The sequence below is a fragment of the Ambystoma mexicanum genome, chromosome 12 (assembly GCF_040938575.1).
Source record: "Ambystoma mexicanum isolate Mex_15411 chromosome 12, UKY_AmexF1_1, whole genome shotgun sequence".
NCBI classification, from domain to species: domain Eukaryota; kingdom Metazoa; phylum Chordata; class Amphibia; order Caudata; family Ambystomatidae; genus Ambystoma; species Ambystoma mexicanum.
Window position 1 is genome coordinate 662682861 of NC_090936.1, and position 23413 is coordinate 662706273.

The 23413-nt window shown below is 45.0% G+C and overlaps 1 protein-coding gene across 1 annotated transcript in view; it reads right to left on the bottom strand.

The window, feature by feature from the left end:
• Positions 1-225: 225 nt before the first annotated feature.
• Positions 226-23413, bottom strand: part of LOC138513973 (chloride anion exchanger-like) — a 266455-nt gene continuing 243267 nt past the window's right edge. Inside the window, exons 17-20 of the mRNA XM_069629153.1 lie at positions 22366-22420; positions 8327-8472; positions 5887-5973; positions 226-2354 (exon numbers count right to left, since the gene is read on the bottom strand). Of these exons, the coding sequence (XP_069485254.1) occupies positions 2331-2354; positions 5887-5973; positions 8327-8472; positions 22366-22420 (312 nt within the window). The 3' untranslated portion in view covers positions 226-2330. The remainder of the gene's footprint in view (positions 2355-5886; positions 5974-8326; positions 8473-22365; positions 22421-23413) is intronic.

Below are 23413 nucleotides of genomic sequence, written 5' to 3' on the forward strand. Positions count from 1 at the left end.
TTGTTAAATTACGTTTAGTGAAACCTGCAAGCAGACACCATTTCGATATTGGTAGTGGCTAATGTTCCAGTCTCTGCTGGCTGACTAGAAATACAAAATTCAAGATTATTCCACAAAACCAGATGTGACAAGATTGCTTTATTTAAGAACATCAAATATACATTTAGTAATTCATATAATGTATTTAGGTCACTACCTGCTTGTTTGTGATCTAAACAAGTGTCTCAATGGTGGGTCACTGGAGCCAGCATTAATCTCAATGGGATAAGAATGCTACAGAATGTTGTTGTTGCTACTTTCTTCAGTCCATGCCTTGCAGGTATTCACTGTGGTTAAATTGTTCATGATGTGAAAGTGGAGTAGGATCTTGAGCTAACACACGTTATGATTGGGGGGCATTTACTATTCGATTGGGATAGAGAAACCGGACCAATTTAACTTTCTTGTTTTTACCTCAAGAAAATTGTTCTATCATGGGTTTGTGCAAATCCACAAATGCTTTCAAATTTTGCTCTAAATAAGTTTTCGTTTTTAGTGTTGCAAGTATACATTTCACTTGAAAACAGATTACATTGATGATGATGCTTTATACTAAATCTGTGAGGACAATTTTCCAGTCTGAGTAGCAGCTGATGGGCCAATTCATGTAGAACTTTTCTCTCGGCGATTACACACATCTCTGGTAAATAGTCTGAATCAGCAAATTATCATGTGGGGGTGATGGCGTTCTGTATGGAGGTCCAGTAAAATGTTGGTGGTTGCTCTGTTACTGACAATGTTCTTGGCAGTTAAAGAATTACTGCCAGATTTACATCCTTACCAGTTGGGCGGTAGACGAGAGGATTTACCTCCAGCAAAGTGCTGGGGAAAATCCTCCACTGACCTTCAAAAACTGGAGAAATTGCCCCGTGGTTGTAATTCCCCCAAATCCCCAAACGCCCTCTATGGACTACATGAATGGAAACTAATACTGCCACTTATAATCCAGAGGGAAATTCACAGAACCAAATGGATATATCATTAATTAATGGAATTTGGCAGTAACTATATCAGTTACTGCCAATCTTGTAATGACACCTGTTGTGATTAAAAAAAATAGTTTAAAAATATTTCTGTACACTACACACCATTCGTGTACATATAGAATTCAACAATGCAAGGCTCAAAATTACCTAAAATCTGTAAACAATTGACACATATACCTTCAGCATATAGTCTTAATGCAGGCAGCATTGACTGCCAAAGTATTAGCAGCTATGCTCACCCTCTGTCAGTGGGAAGAGAAGATCTGATGTTACAGGGATCTGGATGAACTCAGACTGTAACAGTTAAACAGGCACCAAATGCAAAAGACATAGCGTGATACGTTTGCAATCAATGATGTTGACATTTCACAGCTTTTTCTATAATTCAATTAATCTCCTTTATTTTCTTTTGTACAAAAAAGTTTGAAATTGCTCCAACATAACTTTAAAACATAGGGATGGCACCAGTGTGTGGTTCCTCTATTGGCTGGCTCCATTGCATATGAAATAATTAATGCCATCAATTCTGTGACTGAAAGTTCTTGTTTGGAAGTCTAGGATTGGCTGCAGGCACTGTCTGAGCATTGGTCAGGGAAAAGTTACAAAACCCCTCAAATATGTCTGAATCCATTTCTATGTAAGATCTCATCATGTATATCTTGTTAGCCGAGCCTGCTCAAATATTCAGTGGCAAATCAGCCAGTAGGGCAGCACTCGTGAGTTCCACCGATGTCATTCGAGTAAGGTTATTATCAATGCTGTCCTTCCAATATTTCTGCATCCACGTGTAGACCCATGCCATAACTTAGGGCTGGACTCTCCTTTCATCTGGAAGGTGATACGAAACAGTGATTCCAACGTGGAAGGCATGGGTTCCTAAAACGTTAGCTGTTGGCAAACCAGCAGAGGCTGAATGTGTGTACAAACTTCTCCAGAGACATCAACTTTGTAAAATGAACAAAACATGTACATGTTCTCTTCTAACATGTCTTTGGTGAAAAGGGGACATCCATGAGTTCAGAGTAAACGCGATTGGTGCACTAGATGGAATGCAAATAGAATGGGAATTCCAGAAATAGTTGCAGCCATCAAAGAGGTCTCTTCATATAGTCTCTTCTTAAGAGAAGTCTTATAATCGCATTAGGTTTAGAAAAAAAATGTCTGAGGTTGGCAGTCGAAAAGGCAAGATTCCATGCAGTGTAGACAGTGACAGACAGCTAGTCGCCTTTACTCATCTGACAAGTAGTGCACAATATTTTGCAGGTAGAAATGTGTTTTAGGATGGGGAGGTCTCTGGTTGCAGTTTCAGAATCTTGTCCCAACTGAAATCTAAAGAAAAAGAGAAGTATTTGTGTTATTCCACTTCAAGAAACAAAACACTGTTTGCCATAAGCTGTGGTAAAACAAGACATCATTTACTTTTCTGACATTGGTCACAGTTAAACACTGCTCTAGCAGGACCCTCCTGAGTGCCACTGACTGCCTGTTATTGATAACTGAAAGTACGGTACAAAAAGGAAACTATTTGGAAGCTTTCTATGTCCTACACATTTTTCATGCCCTTTATGCTCACCATGGAAAACATTCTCTTGCAAATTTATCAAGATGTTTTCTTCTCAAGCTCTGATGCAATTTAGAAAATAAGTGTTTTCTTTGTACCCATGGTGTAAACACTCCCTGTGATCCCAAACTGTCATTCAGTGCTATTTATAAATTCCCTAACAAGAATGTGGTGGCGAGTTTTTCCTTTTTGCTCTGAGTAATGGAAAAACTAAAATAGTTATATATATGGTTAACAACTACAAGGTACGACATCTTGGATCTTGTCTAAATCATTTTAATGTACCCACAATAGATTGAAGGGCACTATCTTAACCACTGAGCTGCAGCATACTAAACCCACAATTCATTCCCGTTGAAAAAAGTATGTTTCTGTAGCATGTGGCTTAAAATATGGGTTATTTTTCTGGGGCAGGTCCCGAGATAAGATGTTCTACATAATCCTGCATTCTTGGCAAAATGTTGTAGATTCCTTTTCTAAACAACAGAAGTCAAACAGGTTTTCTAATCTATACAATGTTCATAGGATGCAGAAACCATAAGTGGGATAAGTAGTAGGACAAAGTATTGCGTTTCAATTCAACAAAGAGTAAGATCCTCAACAATGTTCCCAAAGCAGTTAGTTTAAAATAATTATGAACTTATTTAATGAATTTATAATATTATGCACTCCATGCCTGTCCCTACTTAGCCAAATAATTATTTCATATGCAAATATTTAGTAATAAATATATATTTTTTAATAGTCAAAATCCAAAATACTATTTTCAATAAATATAACTATGAAATCAGCAATACAGTTTGACAAATTTCCCTACCATACAAATGTGAAAGTCAGTATCATACAATTATTATTTTAGTAATGTGTTTCAGTTTAAAACACTGTACACATCAATTCATAAAGCATTCATACATATTATTACAACATATATATCAACAGTCATTAAAATATAAATTAATAATTCATCAATCTTATACTAAGAACATTCACAGTAAAATGCATCAATACAATCTGCCCATTCATCCCAAAAAAATCTACAAATTTTCCTAAAACCAGCTAAAGTTCAAATCAATCTAATGCAATCATTTCATTTGTTGGGTAGTATCTTTAAGCTACGCACTGCACTTTTTGTATTGCCACCTGCCAAACTCTGCATAGTGCCAAATGAAGTGAGGTGTTGCTTGTTTTCAGACAACGCCTCCAAAAGGCAATGTTTTTAATGGAGTCTAAGTCATGTGCTTGATTACCAAGATAACGTATATAGCTAGTGCTCAAATTGCAGCATTCAGTTAGAACATTTTTGGCTAATTCCAATTTGGCAGGGTTCTTACATACATGGCAACCACTCTCCACTAAGGATATCTTTAATGACGGTCCTAGGGTGGCCAGTATTGGTAGACGATTTATACGTAAGCGTAGAATTAACCTTCGAAGATTCTTTGAGAGACATAGTGTCAAGTAAGATCATGCTTTCTTATAAGTATGTAGCATCTCAACAACAAACGCATAACATTTTAGGGAGACGAGATGGGTATAGTCACAACACCTGTTCCATTGGTCGATTGTTCTCTCAAAGGCATACAATTACACAAATACAACACCCCAAACGCAAAACAAAACACTTCAGATAAAATCTTCATGTATACGCATACATTTATATAAATACAGAATCAAAGAATATATATTTGCAACAGTGGATTATATCGTTCATATGAAAGCATCCTATCTAACTTGTATATTAATTAGTGACTGTGAAATTGGTACTTTGATATCCTGCCAACCACGTATCTGCTGAAACAGTCTATGTATTCCTTCAGACCCAGCCTTCTTCAGGCCACCTGAATTTCAGTGCAGAAATGATCTTGGCCCATTGATTATGGAATGTTTCCTCTCAAGGAAGGAAGGGGTTTAAAACATTCTCCGATCCAATATGTGTTCATATTGTGAAAATCTTAGAGATATTTGGAGCCGTCCTATCTAGAGAGGGGTGTTTGTAGAGATCCAATGTATCTGCCTTTTTTAATATGTTCTTCACAGGCAGAGAAACCCAAAATGGGTGATTCAAAAGGTATTCAGTCAATAATATCAAAAGGGATGTACATTTGGGCTTCATATATAGGAGCCGTTCCATAATCAGGCACATTGTAAAAGCATGTTTACTTGCTGCACCATGCAGTCAAATCCAACAAAGATGTCATTTCATAAAAAGGAGGGGGATGTCTTTTTGCTCGATTCCTAATGTGGTTGAATATATTTCATGACCACAAGTTAGCAGGCGAACTGTGCATGCAATGTGCAACATGCATAGGGAGCAATTCTCCAATGGCTTTTGCAAATTTGCACTTTGTGCTGCACGGCCATATATTATGTTAGGCCATCCTTGCAATCCAGATGCAAATTATGCTTGGAAGGCATCACTATGGAGCTTTGAAGTGCAGTTGTGAGAGTATCCCAGATGGATGCACTTATGAGTGTGGGCAACCTGTCACAGGCTGCCCCTGCACTGGATCTGACAAGACAGAAGCCAATATGAAACTCATGCAGAGGTATTTTCAGTCCCTGCCCCCTCAGCCCCGCCCTCGTCATGCAGCAGTGCCCCTAACAGAAATACCAATGCAAGGCAATAGCCTTTCTGTTCAATTTTGCAACACTTCGAGCCTGATTCATGGCATTTCTAGCATGGTGCAAAGTCACTTTGCACTGCCAGCACACAGATCAGTGCAAAGTGTATTTTTGCCATACAAAGTCACTTTGCACTGTGCTAAAAGTTCCATGAATCATGCCCTTAATGATGTCTACTTTTGCCAATTGGGTGTATTGTATGCAGGTTTATTATATTTATTTCGCATTTTTTTTAAAGCGCTCACACAGCCCCGGGGGCCTCGAGGCGTTGTTACGGGAATATGTCTTAGTTGCGTATTTATAACGCGCTTAAATCCCATATTACTAAGCACGGACCTGGGGATCGAACCTGTGTTGCTTTATGTCGTCTTTTTTTCCAAGGTGAGCACGTTGTCACTGAGCTATCCTCCCGGGACGAAATGGAAAAATTCAGTGTAAATGAATCATCTACCTGGGTGGATTGTTGCTTTAGATTCTCTTAAACGAGCTGCTAAACGTCACAGGTCATTAATTCTACACTAACAAGGAGGAGATTAGTAACGATGCTCTGCGCCTTAAATCTACGCTTTCCCACACGCTGAGGTCTCTGTAGCAAAAGCTGGAGTGATACAAATGGGGGCAATAGCTTTTTCAAAGAAATACCACCAGATGCAGTATTATTATTCCCCACACACTTACGGACTGTTGTTCCCTTTTGCGTAGGATCCAGTTGTCATTGGCACTTCCATTTTCAATGGGTTGCGAGTTGTCTTCCTTTTCCTGCTGCTAAAAGACATACAGACAATAAGACATGATTTAGCGCTCCGTTTCTGGCCCCAACATGTTCAGCAGGCTTTTGCTTCCAAACTAAGGATCGGGGCAAGTTTGTCAAAGCCAATAGATTTGAAGTTTGCAGTTGTTTAATGTATTTTATATGTATAGGCAAAAGTGCAGTACTGAAACCGACACTGTAAGCATACTTCCTTTAACATTTTAAAATATTCCTTTAAGATAGTTTTTGAAGAAACATAACATTAATAGAAGGCAGAGGAAAGAGACTTCTATGTCTTGCATGGACACATTCGTTTAACTAGGTCTGTGCATTTTGCCAATGCTTGCTTTAATGGCGGCCGAAAAAAAATCGGCTCTGGGTTTTGCAACGGTACTTTCAAGACTAAAGGCCGCACAAAGATAAAAATACTTGGACTAAATAGATTAGCCAAAACGAGCATCATTGTTGCTTTGAATGCCCCTCTCCTGAATTGAAGAGTCCAAATACCAGAATGCAAAGCAATATCGGCCAATATACTCTCCTATGGGTTTTGTAATAGTACTTTCAATGCTTGAGGACAGACATAAACAAAAGCAATACGCGAGTAACTTGGTCTTCTGTCTCTTGCAAGGAACAGCTTGAGCTCCCTGCGGAGGGGGTCGGGACAAGGAAATGGACTTCATGTTTGTTTTGTGTTGGAGCAAGCAATATGGAGGCGAACATGGATGTGATGAGGGAGTAGCAGGTGTTCGAGACGCTGTTGGGGTAAACAAACAGCGCAATGTTTTTTTGGGGGGCAGGGGTGGGAGAGATAATTAAGCTTGTCTGGGTAGCATTTTATTAATTAGGGAGGGGGGTTGAATTGGAAAGAGGTGGAGGTGGAGGGGGTGTAGTACAATTTTGTTAATTTATTTCGATGGTTCAGGCGGCAAATAGATTTAGGATTCTGCAGGTTGTGGAGTGAGCAGGAAGAAATGGGGGGACTCACGTTTCCTGCATGCCGTTGATCGCGTGGAGGCGATGCTATATTGGAGCAAGTGCCCCAGGTGGTATTTATTTCAATATGGCGGAGAGGGCGGGTCTGGGAGCTGTTGAAGACTGCAGGGGATAGTGTGGTTGAGTACAGTGCATGTTTTCTTTTTTATTAATGGTGCAGTCGGCGTGAATTAGCCGTGCTTTCCTCATCTCGGCTGGAGGATATAGCTCCCCCGCATGCGATTCCCTAACGCAGGTGGCGATGGAGAGGCCCGCATGCACCAAGAGGCATTCATTGGACGACACCAAGGCATAAAGAGGGGTGGCAGGTGGCGAGGAAGGTCCCACCTCCCAGGGAGACATCCAGTGACAAAATGATGCGGGCAACCAGGGATGGGGGCAGGCAGTGGTGAAGAGGTGCACCTGCCTGGGAAGACATTATTTCCAGTATAGATGCAAAAGAGGCAAGTCCCACCCTTTATCATTAGAGGAAAGGAGCAATGGCGGGACCTGTCTGCCCTGGCACATGTTGTTTTAAGTGCTGCATGGAAGGATGTGTCGAGGAAGCTGAAACCCGGTGGGGAGGAGATGAGGGGGCATGGGGGCTGATATAACACTGTGCATTTTTTAATGGGACAGGTGGCAATGGGTGTGTGAGGCGCGTGCCTGGGCAGTATTTACTGAGAGCGTGTTGAGGGCTGGGGTTTGCTTTTTTCCTGAGAGACATAGGATGAAAATACGGAATGGAGGCGACAGGTGATACTGGAGGGTGGCCACTTGGACCATGCCGCTAACAAACCGCATTAAGGCCGAAGGAGAGGAAGCGGGATACCCGGGGAAGGGAGTGTCAGTGGGGCGCTCCTGCTCCTCCAACAGTATGCCCGGCTCACACCTTACAGAGAAACATATCTTCCAACACGCTTACTCCCCAATGACCCAAAAACCATATCAGTTGATATGGCAAAAAAGCACACAAGAGAGTATGTCAGCCAAAACATGATGCCAGTCTTTCCACTTGCCATTCCAACACAATATTCTGCTTCTCAGCAGCCCTTGCCCACTAATCTCTCGCTCTCACATTGCTTTAGCTCTTTTTGGTTTAGGCGCAACCCTTTGGCAATTCTAAGACTAAGGATACCCGCGTAGCACAGTATAGCATACTGCAGTGCTCTACTTGGATCAAAGGCCTATGCATTTGCCTTAGGGGCTATCAAGCCAATGTGACAAACCCTGTGTACTATAGGTAGTTAGTGGTTGTTTGTGCTACATTCATGCAAGTCAGAAGACAATGCTTCAGAGTGCAAGCCTCGCCTATGTCGTGTTCCTGTTATTTGTAATTTGAGGACATATGTGGTTGAGAAATGGGTTGTCTATAGATGATGAGAGACTTACCATGTATGGGTCACGTTTGGTTGAACTGATCATGCTTCTTTTGATCTGCACATGCAATACCGCATCGTGAACGGTAAGGTAAAACATAGCTGTTGTGATCTCACTGTCAAAGAATTCACATATTTCTAGTTTATCCACAAGGTGACCTGCAAGTAGTCGGAGAAGAAAAAGCGTAAAGGTTGAAACTTGGATCCCGCTTCTGAATCACAATGTGTGTACCCGATAGCTAGAAAGAAAGAAGCTACATAGAACAAGAACGTGGCAAGAAATAAATGAGATATTTGCATATGCATGACACAGATTCATTCTTAAAATAAAATAACATTTCGGCCGATGACCTCGAAAGCTAGTACCAGTACACGTCTTCCACCCAATAGGCAGGCTAAACGGGAAAGAAGGGTGCCTGTGTCTCTCAAAGCAATACACATTTCCATTTTCCTATCTCTGCTAACGGTTAAGAGACTAGAACAATTAAGCACAACACAACCTGAGGTAACTTAGAATCATGCATGAACTTACATTGGCACCCGGGAAAGGGCACTCAGCCAATTGGGTGAGTGGAATTGAGGGCAAGAATACACATTCTCCACCCACTGTTTCCAGCCACCCGAGGCCCTTCCTCGGGTGGCGCCATCTTTTATTTCTTTGTTATCTGGCGAGGCAACAAGGAACCTCTCCATGTTGCCTCCCCTGCCCCCCGGTTCCCCTGTCCCCCAAAACATACTTACCTGCTGGACCAGAGCTTTGTACTCTGGTCCCAGTGCTCCTCCTGCTCCAGGCCACCATCTTGTTTCTTCTCCTAGGGAGATTGGCGTCGCTTGCGCAGCCAGTCTCCTCAGGAAAAAAAAAGAAACCATTTGCACCCTGGATAAACCCTGAGGTATGGATGGCATTAACCCCCGCTGTGGGGCATGTGGACACGACCGGTAACGGCCCCCAGCTGTTGCTGATGCCCTGCTTCACTCAGGCCTACCTAGGCTTGGGCTGGCGGGCCGTTACCCGCCATGTCCGGTGAAAGCCATTTTGAAGCTTGGCTGTTCCTTGGACATGAGAAAATATTGTTCTCCAGCTGCACCAGTCCACAAATTTACATCCTGTTAAAACCTAGCATATCTCATGGCGGGCGGTTCCTAGCCGTCCTTGCCCTAAGAGCAAAGCGTGACATACATTGGTTTTCAACTTAGGTATCATTTTAGACTAGTCACCGATATCTTGTGTAGGCTGCTCGAAATGGTGAAACAGAGCTCCTGGTAATAAGTCATGTAGCACCTACTTCCTCCTAAGAAGTGATTGTACTATGCCATTGAAAACATTGGCAATGTTGCTGAAAAGAGGCAGTCTGTGTTGAGAGCTAGTGCCACCCTTTAAAGCTCGGAATAAAGGGCATTTTTCTCAGCAGACTCCACATCTGTCATGGGAGCATAGCTCGGGGGCAACGCGCTCGCCTTGGAAGCAAGACGACACGGAGCAACACAGGTTCGATCCCCGGGTCCGCGCTTAGAAACCTCTGGGTATTTAACACGTTATAAATAACCAATCATATCATAATAGCTTTTGTGTGGCTCATTTAGCAGGACTTTCACGTCTGCCACTTGATCCACAAAATGGTGAAGTATGTGCCATACCAGGAAGGATACAAGACCGGACGTGGGCTCTTCGATCGACTGCATCTTTCAATATTTCACACTGATGCATATTGCTACCGTGGACGCCTTTCTCATAACCACTTTTAGGGCCTTCATTATGAAAAATACCAGCGACCAGGGAGTATTCCATTGCTGCTTGAAGTTAAGGCATCCAAATTTCAGTTCACACCTATCTCACCAGAAATCATGCTGAAAACCCTTTCTAATATGAATTGTACCTCATGCCCCAAAAACATATTACCCCCCAAATTCATCCTAGATAACGCAGGAATTTTCTCACCCTTTCTATGCCGCATGACAAACTCATCATTTAGAGACCAGAATGTTCCCACCAGCATAAAAACAGTTACGGTTACACCATTGGTGAAAAAGCCTGGTTTGGACCAGCAAAATCCAGCCAATCTTCGACCTATTACAAATTGTAATTTTTTGTTGAAGATTCTCGATAAAATAGCTATGCACCAGCTCCAAGAGTATGTGGACAAGCACGACTTATTACACCCCCAGCAATCTGGATTCAAAAGTGCACATAGCACTGAATCAGCACTACTTGACCTTCAATCCAAAATGCTGTCACAGTTTAGACAAACTTTATAAAAGGATACAGCCGTGTAAAGGATACAGTCAGCATCCACTTTTGGGGAGCCCTTCCGCTCTGGGGTATCTTGAACGTGCAGCGAATCGGATTCTTCCGGGACACCTTACGCGTGGTGCTAAACAAGACTTCCCCCCCAAGAGCATAGCCTGTAGGAATTTAACTATAACTAACAGGCCAGGGACTTGAGCGAAAAGGCAGGAGCAGCGACAACTGAGCTAAGGGAGCAAACAAAACAATGATTCAAAAGAGTAACTAAGGTTACCCAAAATGCAGCGACCAGCCACCCACAATTACCCTCTCTTACCTGCTTAGCCAGAAAGAAATCCCACAACCTTATGTAAGTCCAAACACACCATGGCAACCAGGTGATGCAGGAAGAAAGTCCCAGTTGGTAGAAGTTAGTGCAGAGATTCACCTAACCCGAACGGCACGAGGGCGCAGCTAGTGTCCAAAAGCAATCCCTTATTCAATTCAGCAAAGCGTCCCTGAAGTGAAGGTAAGCAATCCAGGTAGTGACCAGTAGAATCAGGAGAGCGTTCATATAGTCACGTTGATGCGTGGAGTGATGTGTTTTGTGACAAAATGAAAAGTACCATTAAACCATCCAGAATGCGTAGAATAATGAAGGGGAATTAGGAAGTCCGTGAAGATAGCAGCCAGAGGGGATAAACAGAGCTTAATTGGAAGTTCAGTGATGGGGAAGCAAATCCGAAAGCGTCACAACAAACAGGAGCAGGAGAGAGCAATCCGTATACAAAGCCAGGAGTTCGATTACCAAAGGGAAAACAGTCGAGGGTTTTGGCACCAGAAATGGTAAGGGAGGAGACGTACGGAATAGTCCTTAAAGCATGAGCCGGGTCCAGGAGATTCAGAAAACAGGATAACGAGAATCGGGCACTTTAACTAACTGCTTAGTTTTAGGAGCACCCGTTGCATGGACAAGCTGAGTTAAGTACGATTATCTTTCCCAGGACGTGAGACGCGTTGCCGGCCTGTCACGTGATCGCAAAAAGGGGAAATGCTGGGAAGTGTAGTGCGGCGTGTCCCGCAACTTGGAAATAGTCGCCAAGGCAACTTCCACATGGACACGGATGACCCTAGTCGTCCGTGTGCAGGAACGCGGGGCATGACAGTACCCCTCCGCAAAGAGCGACTACCTCTGCGGGCACGCAATCTTTCCAAAAAAAAGGCACGCAAAAGCCGGGGTGCATGCACATTTGAGGCCGGTTCCCAAGTTCTATCTTCGGGGCCGTAACCTTTCCAATCAATCAGGTAAGATCGCACTCCGTGACGCAGACGAGTGTCCAGTATAGCATGCACTTCATATTCGTCTTCCCCCTGCACATCGATGGGAGCGGGAGCAACAGAAAGCCGGGTACCAGGTACAAAGGGGCGGAGGAGGGAAACATGGAAAACAGGGTGAATCCGCCAATGAGATGGAATGTCCAAACGGATTGCAACAGGATTGAGACAATGCAGTACCTTATAAGGACCTACATAGCGAGGCAAAAGCTTTCGTTTACCCCGAATGTTGAGATGCTTGGTCGAGAGCCAGGCACGATCACCCGGTGCATAGGAGGGGGCAGGCGATCGATGCCTATCCGCTTGTTTTTTTGTCCGGGACTGCGCAGCCAGTAGATGAGACATAATCGAATCGCGTATAGCAACTAATGTGTCTCTTGTAGATTTTGCAGCAGGGATCTGGTCCAATGAAGGTAGGACATGCGGAAGAATCCTTGGGTGTAGACCATACAAAGCGTAAAACGGGGAACAACCTGTTGAAGAGTGCCGAGAGTTATTATAAGCAAATTCTGCGGTTCCCAGAACGGACAACCAGTCGGTCTGATGTTGCAAGCACAGACAACGAAGGTACTGCTCCATGGTGCCATTGGTGCGTTCGGTTTGTCCGTCCGTTTGAGGGTTGTAGGATGATGAAAGCCGTGAATCTATGCCCAAGGAATGGGTAAGAGCTCTCCAGAACCGTGAGGTAAACTGGGTGCCCCGATCGGAAATCATGATTGTAGGAAGACCGAAGAAACGCACCACATGATCAAAGAATAGTTTAGCCAACAATGGAGCAGTAGGTAGACCAGAACATGGTATAAACCGTGCCATCTTTGTGAAAACATCCACTACCACAAGTACAGTTGACATCCCCATGACCAAGGGGAGTTCCACCACGAAAACAAGAGTAACCGTATGCCACGGATGTGGTGGGAGAGGCATCTTCATCAATAGACCGAAAGATTTCCCAGGTTGTCTCTTGCATTGAATACACACCACACACTTAGATACGTATGAATCAGAATCTTTCTTCATGCCCAGCCACCAGCACCATCGGTGTAACAGGTCATAGGTTTTAAGCTGACCCGGGTGCGCAGCCAACGGGGTATCATGTGCCCATTCCAAGGCCTTCCGTCTGGCTTGGTCATCAGGTAAATACAAAAGCCCATGAACATAAGGAAGACCTGTAACGATTTGGGCATCCAAAGTATTGAGAAAAGAAGCATGATCTTTGGTCCAATGTCGTACTCGGTCAAGGAGTGAGGCGGAGACCGAACAGACACATACCACAGAACCCGAGGGCAATATAGGCGACACCGAGTCCTGGGTGTTAAAATCGGTAGCGACACGGGATAGGGCATCCGCCTTCCCATGTAGAAGGCCAGGGCGATATGTAACCGTGAAATCGAATAGTGTGAAGAACAAATGGCAACGTATTTGGCGGGCATTGGTACATTTTGCATCTGAAAGAGCTTGGAGGTTCCAATGGTCAGAGTACACCGTTATGGTGTGTCGAGCACCCAGGAGAAGGTGCCTCCACTCCTTGAAAGCCGCTCGAATTGCCACAAACTCTCTCTCCATGACAGTGTAGTTGCGTTCAGCCGGGGACAGTTTTCGGGAGAAATAGGCCACCGGATGCAACCACTGTGTAGCAGGGCAGGTCTGAGACAGGATAGCCCCCACCGCTATTGCGGAGGCATCAGCCTCCACTATAAAAGGGAGAGAGGAGTTTGGGTGTTGTAGAACAGGAGCTGTGGTGAAGGCCTTTTTCAATGCCTCAAAGGCCGACTGGGCTTCGTTGTCCCAAACAAAGGGGACTTTGGGACTAGTGAGACGGGTAAGAGGTGCCACTATTTCAGAGAAGGAGGCAATAAAGCGTCTGTAAAAATTTGAAAAACCCAGAAAAGACTGGAGCGCTTTTACAGAGTCCGGAACCGGCCAGTCCATCACAGCTTTGACTTTGGAAGTGCACATGAGCACCCCATTTGCCGATATTTAGAACCCTAAGAACTCGACTGAGGCGGCGTGGAACACACATTTCTCTAGCTTAGCATAGAGGGAGTGAGTACGTAAACGCCGCAGCACGGAGCGGACATGCTGGATGTGTTGAGTGAGTGAATCCGAAAATATCAGGATGTCGTCTAAGTAGATCACTACATAACAATCCAGCATGTCTCCAAAGATGTCATTAACGAAGTGCTGAAAAGTGGCTGGGGCGTTACAGAGCCCAAAGGGCATGACACAGTATTCGTAGAGCCCAAACTTCGTCTTAAAAGCGGTTTTCCATTCATCACCGCTTCGCATTCTAACCAAATTATATGCCCCTCTGAGATCTAATTTGGTATAAATGGTGGAAGATGTCATCTTGTCAAGTAGTTCCGTTATGAGGGGTAGTGGGTACTGGTTTTTTATTGTTATCTTGTTCAAGGCCCTATAATCTATGCAAGGGCGTAGGTCCCCCTCCTTTTTTGGCACAAAAAATATGGGAGAGGCAGCAGGGGACCGGGAAGGTCGAATATGTCCCAGACGCAATGCTTTATCCACATACTCTTTTAGATGTTCCTCTTCTTTGACGGTTAAGGAGTAGACACGACCGTGAGGCACCACTGCCCCAGGCACTAAGTCGATGGGGCAGTCGTAACAACGGTGTGGAGGGAGTTTCTCTGATAGTCCTTTGTCAAAGACATCAGAAAAGTCCTTGTATACCGTCGGCAGTTCGGACGTTGGATCCCTCCGCGTGGCATTAATGGAGGGGACATTAGCCACCAAAGCCAAACAAGGAGAAACAGACGTCATATCTGGGTTTTGAAGACAATGTTGGTTACAAAACACAGAAGAAAAATGCACCGTCTGTTGGATCCAGTCGATTACAGGGTTGTGAGTCCGAAGCCAGGGGAGACCAAGAATGGTCCCAAACTGAGGGGCTGAAATAAGGTCAAACACTATATGTTCAGTATGGCCTTCTGTGGTGGACATGCAAAGCGGGGTTGTCTGTTCCGTTACCCACCCGGATACCAGACGAGAACCGTCTACAGCATGCACCTCCTCAGGTCTAACCTTAGGAACTACCATTAAACCATGGCACCAAGCCAACTGTATATCCATAAAGTTACCGTTAGCCCCCGAATCAATCATGACTGGATTGTTGAAAGGCTCCACACCAGGGATCACAAAATACATAGACAGGTAGATGTGTGAGGAGGGAGAACATTGTTCTGAGCCATCCGTTTGGTGACTCATCCTTAGGGCTCGGCTTAAGGACGAGTCTTGGCGTTTCCCGCCGTTTTGACAGGTCGCCTAGGGCATACACGGATGTAGTGGCCTGACTGGCCACAATAGAAACATAGATTATTAACCATACGCCGTTCCCGTTCGGCTTTGGTTAATGGACCTCTGATAGCCCCTATTTGCATCGGTTCGACCTCTCCTGGCGAGGTAGAAGAGGAGGTTTCTGACTTGGCTGGAAGACGAAGATCAGGGATACGCCGTTCGCCACGTCTCTGTCGTAGCCTAGCATCGACCTGTAAAACCAAGTCTACCAGTTCCGGAAAACTGGACGGTAGAGTCGGTACCACTGATAGAGCGTCTTTTAACTCTTCCGAAAGTCCCTTATAGAAGACGGCTGCTTTCTTCTGTTCGGGCCAGGTAGTTTCCGCTGCTAACTGATTAAAGCGGGCAAGGTAGGATATAAGGTCCGTTTTGCCCTGGCTGATAGCAAGGAACTCGAGATCGGAAGTTTGTGCCTTGTAACGCATGTCGAATACTCTATTCATGGATTGAATAAGGGTATCAAAATCATACAAGGCTGGGTCGTTGGCTTCGAGTAACGGGTTAGCCCAAGCCGCTGCTGTTCCTCCCAAATGGGAAAGAAGGAACGCTGCTTTAGTAACAGCATCAGGAAAGGCCAGTGGCCGACACAGAAAATGCAGACGGCACTGATTTATGAAGGTCCGATATGTTTTTGGATCTCCAAAAAAGCGTTCCGGAGGGGCCAAGGGGAAAGGTCCAGGAAGCACAATGGGGGCTGAAGCAGGAGGCTGAACTTGGGGTGTAGGAGGAGCTGCTGCTGCAACAGCATCACCAAACTCCTCATCGGGTGGTAGTGGCTGCACGAAACTCTGTAGTACATCCATGCGCTGATGGAGGGTCGCATGTGCTGATGCCATGTCGGTACGCAAAGCCGCAAAGGCTTGCATCAAGGCAGCCATTTGATCAGCTCCGGTGTCCATGACCGACAGGCAAAAAATAAAATAGGCTCCTAAATCTGTCACACTTTAGACAAACTTTATAAAAGGATACAGCCGTGTAAAGGATACAGTCAGCATCCACTTTCGGGGAGCCCTTCCGCTCTGGGGTATCTTGAACGTGCAGCGAACCGGATTCTTCCGGGACACCTTGCGCGTGGTGCTGAACAAGACTTCCTCCCCAAGAGCATAGCCTGTAGGAATTTAACTATAACTAACAGGCCAGGGGCTTGAGCGAAAAGGCAGGAGCAGCGACAACAGAGCTAAGGGAGAAAACAAAACAATGATTCAAAAGAGTAACTAAGGTTACCCAAAATGCAGCGACCAGCCACCCACAATTACCCTCTCTTACCTGCTTAGCCAGAAAGAAATCCCACAACCTTATGTAAGTCCAAACACACCACAGCAACCAGGTGATGCAGGAAGAAAGTCCCAGTTGGTAGAAGTTAGTGCAGAGATTCACCTAACCCGAACGGCACAAGGGCGCAGCTAGTGTCCAAAAGCAATCCCTTATTCAATTCAGCAAAGCGTCCCTGAAGTGAAGGTAAGCAATCCAGGTAGTGACCAGTAGAATCAGGAGAGCGTTCATATAGTCACGTTGATGCGTGGAGTGATGTGTTTTGTGACAAAATGAAAAGTACCAATAAACCATCCAGAATGCGTAGAATAATGAAGGGGAATTAGGAAGTCCGTGAAGATAGCAGCCAGAGGGGATAAACAGAGCTTAATTGGAAGTTCAGTGATGGGGAAGCAAATCCGAAAGCGTCACAACAAACAGGAGCAGGAGAGAGCAATCCGTATACAAAGCCAGGAGTTCGATTACCAAAGGGAAAACAGTCGAGGGTTTTGGCGCCAGAAATGGTAAGGGAGGAGATGTACGGAATAGTCCTTAAAGCATGAGCCAGGTCCAGGAGATTCAGAAAACAGGATAACGAGAATCGGGCACTTTAACTAACTGCTTAGTTTTAGGAGCACCCGTTGCATGGACAAGCTGAGTTAAGTACGATTATCTTTCCCAGGATGTGAGACGTGTTGCCGGCGTGTCACGTGATCGCAAAAAGGGGAAATGCTGGGAAGTGTAGTGCGGCGTGTCCCGCAACTTAGAAATAGTCGCCAAGGCAACTTCCACATGGACACGGATGACCCTAGTCGTCCGTGTGCAGGAACGCGGGGCATGACAAATGCTGAGTATCTTAGACAAAGGAAAGGCTGGCCTGCTCATCCTCCTGGACCTCTCGGCAGCGTTCGATTTACTAGATCATGGGAAGCTCCCAGAGGCCCTAGGAAAAGCAGGAAACTGCTCTGACGAAGCCATTAAATGGATATCCTCCTTCTTGGAGGACAGAAACTCCAAAATCACCTGGGGCGGACATTCCACTAATTCTAACTCTGTGGATTGCGGCATCCCACAGGGAGCAAGCTTCTCCCCTCTCCTTTTTAATTTATGCATTTGTTGTCTCTGCGCCCTCCTCTCACAGTTGGGGATTTATTTCACTAATTTCGCAGATGACACAAAATTGATCATTGAACTTTGTGGTGACCATGCCACAGACAACAGCAGACTGTCGGTCATCTATAACACCATAGAGAGTTGGATGAAGGCTCACTGGATGTGCCTGAATGGTTCAAAAACAGAACTCATGACATTTGGTTGCACAAAAGCTCTATCTAATCTAAGCCCTGCCTATTCTCCATTTAACATCAAAGACTCCAACATCGCAGTCACAAACAAAGTTAAAACACTTGGCATGTACCTGCAATCCTCTCTGGGATCGGAGGCACAGGTCACATACCTTAAAAGAAACTGCCAGTACTATCAGAGACTACTATGACGTATTAGGCCATTCCTCAATGCCAAAAATAGCGCCACCATCGCTAGAGCCATCAACTTGTCCCGACTTGATTATGGAAATGCATTGATGCTTGGGTCCAGCAACAACTGCATTAAACAATGCCAAATCATTCAAAACAACGCCGTTAGATCCATCACTAGGAAACCCAAGCGGTACCATATTACTCAAGACAGAATAGGCCTCCATTGGCTCGCCATAGAGGAGCGCATTAAATTCAAATCCTTGACGTTGGTCCATCACTGCTTATACGGCTCGGCTCCATCATACCTCAAAAAGGAATTCAACTGGTACGAACCTAGCCGATGTTTAAGATCAGCTAAAGAAGGGCTACTCAAAGTAAAAGCCACCGGACTTAGCAGGGCATTTCCCACCAAGGCAATTGCTCTCTGGAATGAGCTTCTGGCTAATCTTAGGCTGGAAAGTAACTATCTTTCCTTTAGAAAGCAGCTGAAAACATTACTCTTTCGGTAATCTGCTACAATCTCAGCTTCGGACTCATGTTGAGTCCTTCTCCTCTCTGTTTTACGTAGTCCCGTGATCTCTTCAGTCTTCGTGTTTCTGTCGCGCCTTGATGCTTGCGAGCTGCGGCGCGTTATGAATATATAAATAAATAAATAAATACAATAAAAAATGCTGGTCATCCCAGTACAGCAGTGGGCAGAAATGGGATTGTGGCAAAAGAGGGCTGTGTTGGTGGTGGGGCTTTGCACCCTGTGCCGATCTCTGCATTCCCTGATATATGATGATATGGCATTTATAACGCGCCTATTCACAAGTGTTTCAAGGTTGCGAAAGGAGCCTTGAAACACAGGTGGCCCCCACGAAGCACCATCTACCTTATGACCTTGTCATGGAACTTCCTGATTTGGGAGTGTTTTGCTTCGCGCTCTACTGGTTCTGTAACGCTGAAGCCAGGGATTGAGTGCATTCTGCGGGGGCACGCCTCCTGTGCAAAAACATTCCTCATTGGCCGGTGGAGTGATTCCCACCGGTGAAGACCAGTGTTTGGCTATGCAGACCAAGCCAAAACAGGCATTATTCTCAGCTTGGAAGAACCCATGGTAACCACAGGCAGAGTAACTCTCATGGCCGGTAATTATGATGACTACCCAGAAGAGATTAACAGCACCTGATCCTGGGATTCCCGCCCAAAAGGCATATCTGTTTCCTAGGTGCCAACATGGGTGAAGCAAAGAGTTTTCGTACTTTCATCTGAGAATGGATCATGTTTTCCGTGGAAAAATCAGACATGAGCGCATTTATCTTCTGCTCTTCGTTCACGAGTCATGTTTCATAATCTTTTCCGGTACCAGAGGCACATAGCGAAAGGCCTCTGAGGTGTTCCCATCATGCTTTAGGCAGGCATTCCAGAGTCAGCCTTTATCCTGAACAGTCCATCCTCTTACCTCAATCCTGAAGCAGGAACTCTAGTAAACAGGCTTCAAAATCTCTGCCAAAGGTCTGGCTAAAAGTGCATGACTTAGTTACTGTATTTAAAATCAATCAACACAAAACAGAGCACCAACTTGCCAAATAGGAACTCACTATTGTAGGGTGACCAGACGTCCCAGTTTTCCTGGGACAGTCCCAGGAAATTGCCCTTCGTCCAGGGGTCCTGGGAGTTTTTTAATGTTCTAAACCCCGTCCCGTGATTAGAAGGGTGGGTGGCTACAGTCCTGGTTTTTGCTGGGACCCGATTTCAAAATCCCGAAATTGGGCCCGGCGCGACTCTTCCTGCGCATGAATGGTGGAGTGATGCTTTTCACGCCCCCATCTCCTCCCCTTTCCCCTCCCTGGCCGCTCTCCTCCAATGAGAGGAGTGTGCCTGTGAGCACACCCCACCCCTCCCCCCGCAACAGGCCAGCGACATAGAAGTAGGACTACATTTTTATTTGTGTTTACTGTAGTCCTACTTTTATGTTTATGGTCTGTCTATCGCCTATCCAGATTTATTAAAAGAAAACGGGTCACCCTACACTATTGTTATGCTGTAACCTTCCTTAAACTGTAACTGTGCTAAAGTGCAGTTACCTTATTTATGTGCCACTGCAGTAAAGTGCTTTTTAAGGGTTAGCGCCAGAGGGCCAGTGCAATGGGATTAGGTGCATGGAGAAGCCCGACTTAATTACCCTGAATGAAGCGAGGGCCATTAAGCAGGGCTGATGGCAATTCTAGCACCCAGGGAACTGGACAAAGGACAGGGAGCATTGAACGGAAGCCGGGCGGACATATCCAGCATTTTTTGCACTTTGTTGGGGACATCATTCGCATCAATGCTAAGCTTCCAGTAACCCCATTAGGGGTGCAGTGTGAAAGCAACTGTTTAGCTGGGTGATCCACTCAGCTTTTTTGCTTGTGGGAAAACAAGAAACCACATTAATATTCTCCAAGACTTCTTGGCAACTATGCTCCTCTACCTCTGGATAACCTTCTCCCAAAGGGCAGCCTATTTGTCACCTTTGTTTCCCCTCTGCACCAACAACCAAATTCTGACCACAAGATAGTCTTACTTTTCTTCTATTTTGGCTTAGGTGTTTCATAGCACATGGGTAGTAAGTTGTATAAACATTAAGCCTCTCAGTTTTCCCCTCTTGCCTGGAGTACAGTTTGCTACACTTGTTTTGCTGGTTGGCAATATACTCTTGACTTGGGTATTGCTTTTAAGCTTGTGCACACTTTTCAGCTTTCCCGTGGGGTTTTTGGGTTTTCCACACTCTCATGCTCTCATTAATACAGTCACTTGCTTTCAACAGGCCCGACCTTTGTTGGTTTTGTATAGTTTGGCATTCAACATCAATGCTACTGTTGCTTTCACTCACTCTCGAGTGAAGCGGCCTGCTGTGAACACACGGACAGCGTTGGAGCGCTCCAGAGTGACGTACAAACTGTGACCTCACTGGGTAAGTCGTTCGATTATGGCTCCCCTCAGTGTTCACAGGTCTGTGGTGCTTTTGGCTCATCGCTGTCGGGTGGACAGCCTCCTCTGGTCCTCCTTTGCTTACGCCACTGCAGAATAGAGCCTCCTCTGCTCCAGACAGGGCCATGTGCAACCCAGCCACCCTGAACCTCAAAAGAGGGAAGACTTTTCTTGCCACTGCCGCTTCCCGCTTCCGGCAGTTCAGGCCCCTACCAGCAAATACCAGTACTACCAGTGCTGGTAATTCATGCAATGGGAATTTACCGGCATATCCGCTGCCTGTAATATCTCAGCAATATCGGGATATCAAGCGGCATAAACGGTATACCAGCTTTGCCGGTATCCCAGCAAAATTACCAGCGGGATACCAGCAAAACTGTAATGAGGGCCTAAAATGGCCAATCTTTATTAAACGCTTGGCAAGTAACTGCTGAGCAGGGTACACTAAAGTACATATATTTGAGATCTGCACATGTAAATTCAAGCCTGCTGAATATGTGCCGCTGCGTGACACTCATAAGTAGGCTGATGGTCATCAGGTGGCCTTTGAGTCAGAGACAGCCTTCTAGTGCTCTACTGACCATTATATGCTGCCTACCTAGTCACAGCACAATCCTACATCAAATGGACAGGGCATGTAACGGCTGGTATTGTCTCCAGTGGTACACAGTAAGCATAATCACAACATCTCGTTATAGTGCTTCAAGGCAAGGCTTTTTATCTTCAAAGCATTTAAATTCTACCTATTATTAGTACCCTACTCAATGGCACTCAGTTCATTGTCCCTGAAAGAATTCTGGGTCGGGCCTACCAGGAGTCAAATCTGTGAATGCAGGCAGAGCACACATGTCTGAATAAAGCACTGAAGACACTGAGCTATTTGTTACCAGCATATTAGAATCAAAGGCACTGGACAGCAACATGTGCTAGATAGTAGATCCGAATTCCAAGTAGGAGAGTGCCAAATAATAGATCAGAAAGTCCAGATAACAAAGAATCCTGGACTACTACCTTATTTACTGGCAATCAACTACCCAGAATGCTTTGTTTTCTGGACCTTTCCGCTCTGCTACTCACCATGTCTTCACCCCGCTTCTAGTAATGGCACTGCCTATTATCACAGATTTCCAGATGATAGTATACCGGATAACAAAGCTTTTGCTGTACCCGCCACTCCCTTGGCAGCAGTTCAGGATTATATAATGAGGGAAGAAATATGGTGGCCTCTATGGTTCTCAATCGAAAGCTTATGATGCTATTCAGACTTTCTTCCCATTGAGTGCAGGATATTTGAATTAAAACCGAGTGAAACATAGGAGACATATTAACCACATAGGGACAATAATCTCATTATAAGCCTCCTACCACCCCTCTGTCATCCCATTATTCAACATAGATCCCTGCATTCCAGTCCTCTCGCGGTTCCATGCAGATCCCGTTCCACAGACGTGAAGAAATTATAGATGCAGCACCTATAGCTCTGAAAAGCGAACTTACTGTCTATGCCGGTGATGTACACGTCAACGTCAACCCTGATGAATTCCTTCAAAGCCTGCAAAGGATCAAGAACGTCAATTTCAATGATAACATATAGTGCATGCAAGTTTCTCCTGAATAGATTCTTATCCAACCTCACAAAGGCGATTTAGCGTGCACTGCTGAGGCTTTCAATGGACCACATGGGTCTGCAACCTGTGGCTCCCCGATGCTTTGGACTACGACTCCCATTCGTGCGAGCAAGCCTAGTCACTGAAGAGGGATCATGGGGGTTTTAGCCCAAAACATCTGGAGAGCCAGATGTTGCAGACCCATGAAAATCAGAACCCATACTGGAGCACCTCTAACAAGCAGACAGTCACTGGTGCTCTGACTTCATGGTACACCTTTCTCAAGTGCCCCCGGCTCGTGCAGGAAGTGTATTAGAGATGGCGAGTTTCTTTCATCATTATAAAAATGCAGGAAATATTTAAATTGAATAACAAAACATAAATCAATCTTATATTCCTATCAAATGCAATGGCTAGTACATGCAAGGCAGTATGCATGATGTGACAGTAGGTATTTGTAATGAAATCAATACATATTACAATAAATCGGTCTTGCATGAACTTGCATGAAGAATGCCTTAATAACCCATTTGGTGCATCCATATTCTTAGCTCCTATAAACGCAGCTTCTGCACAGTTTATCCGCGGGACCTTCAAAGCAGTCTTCTCTACGCAAAAGAAAACCTCCATTCTACAGATCTTGAGAATGTTAGACTGGGAAGGAAGGCCTTCAAAGTCCTTCTGAGCAACCCACACCTCAAAGGTATATGGAAGAAGTTCTTAGCAGCAGTTGTGGTGAAGAGGGTACGTGTTGATGTTTGACTCAGATGGCGCAACACTATGGACCAGGGATGCTTATAAAACCTGCTATTACCTGCCATCATTGGTTGTACATTTGCAGTTCTTCAGTGGAAGTTAAAGGGCCACACATTGCATCTTGGGTGGGGGATAGTTAGAAAGATGAAGTGGTGTTGTGCAGCCGTTAATGATGTCGATTT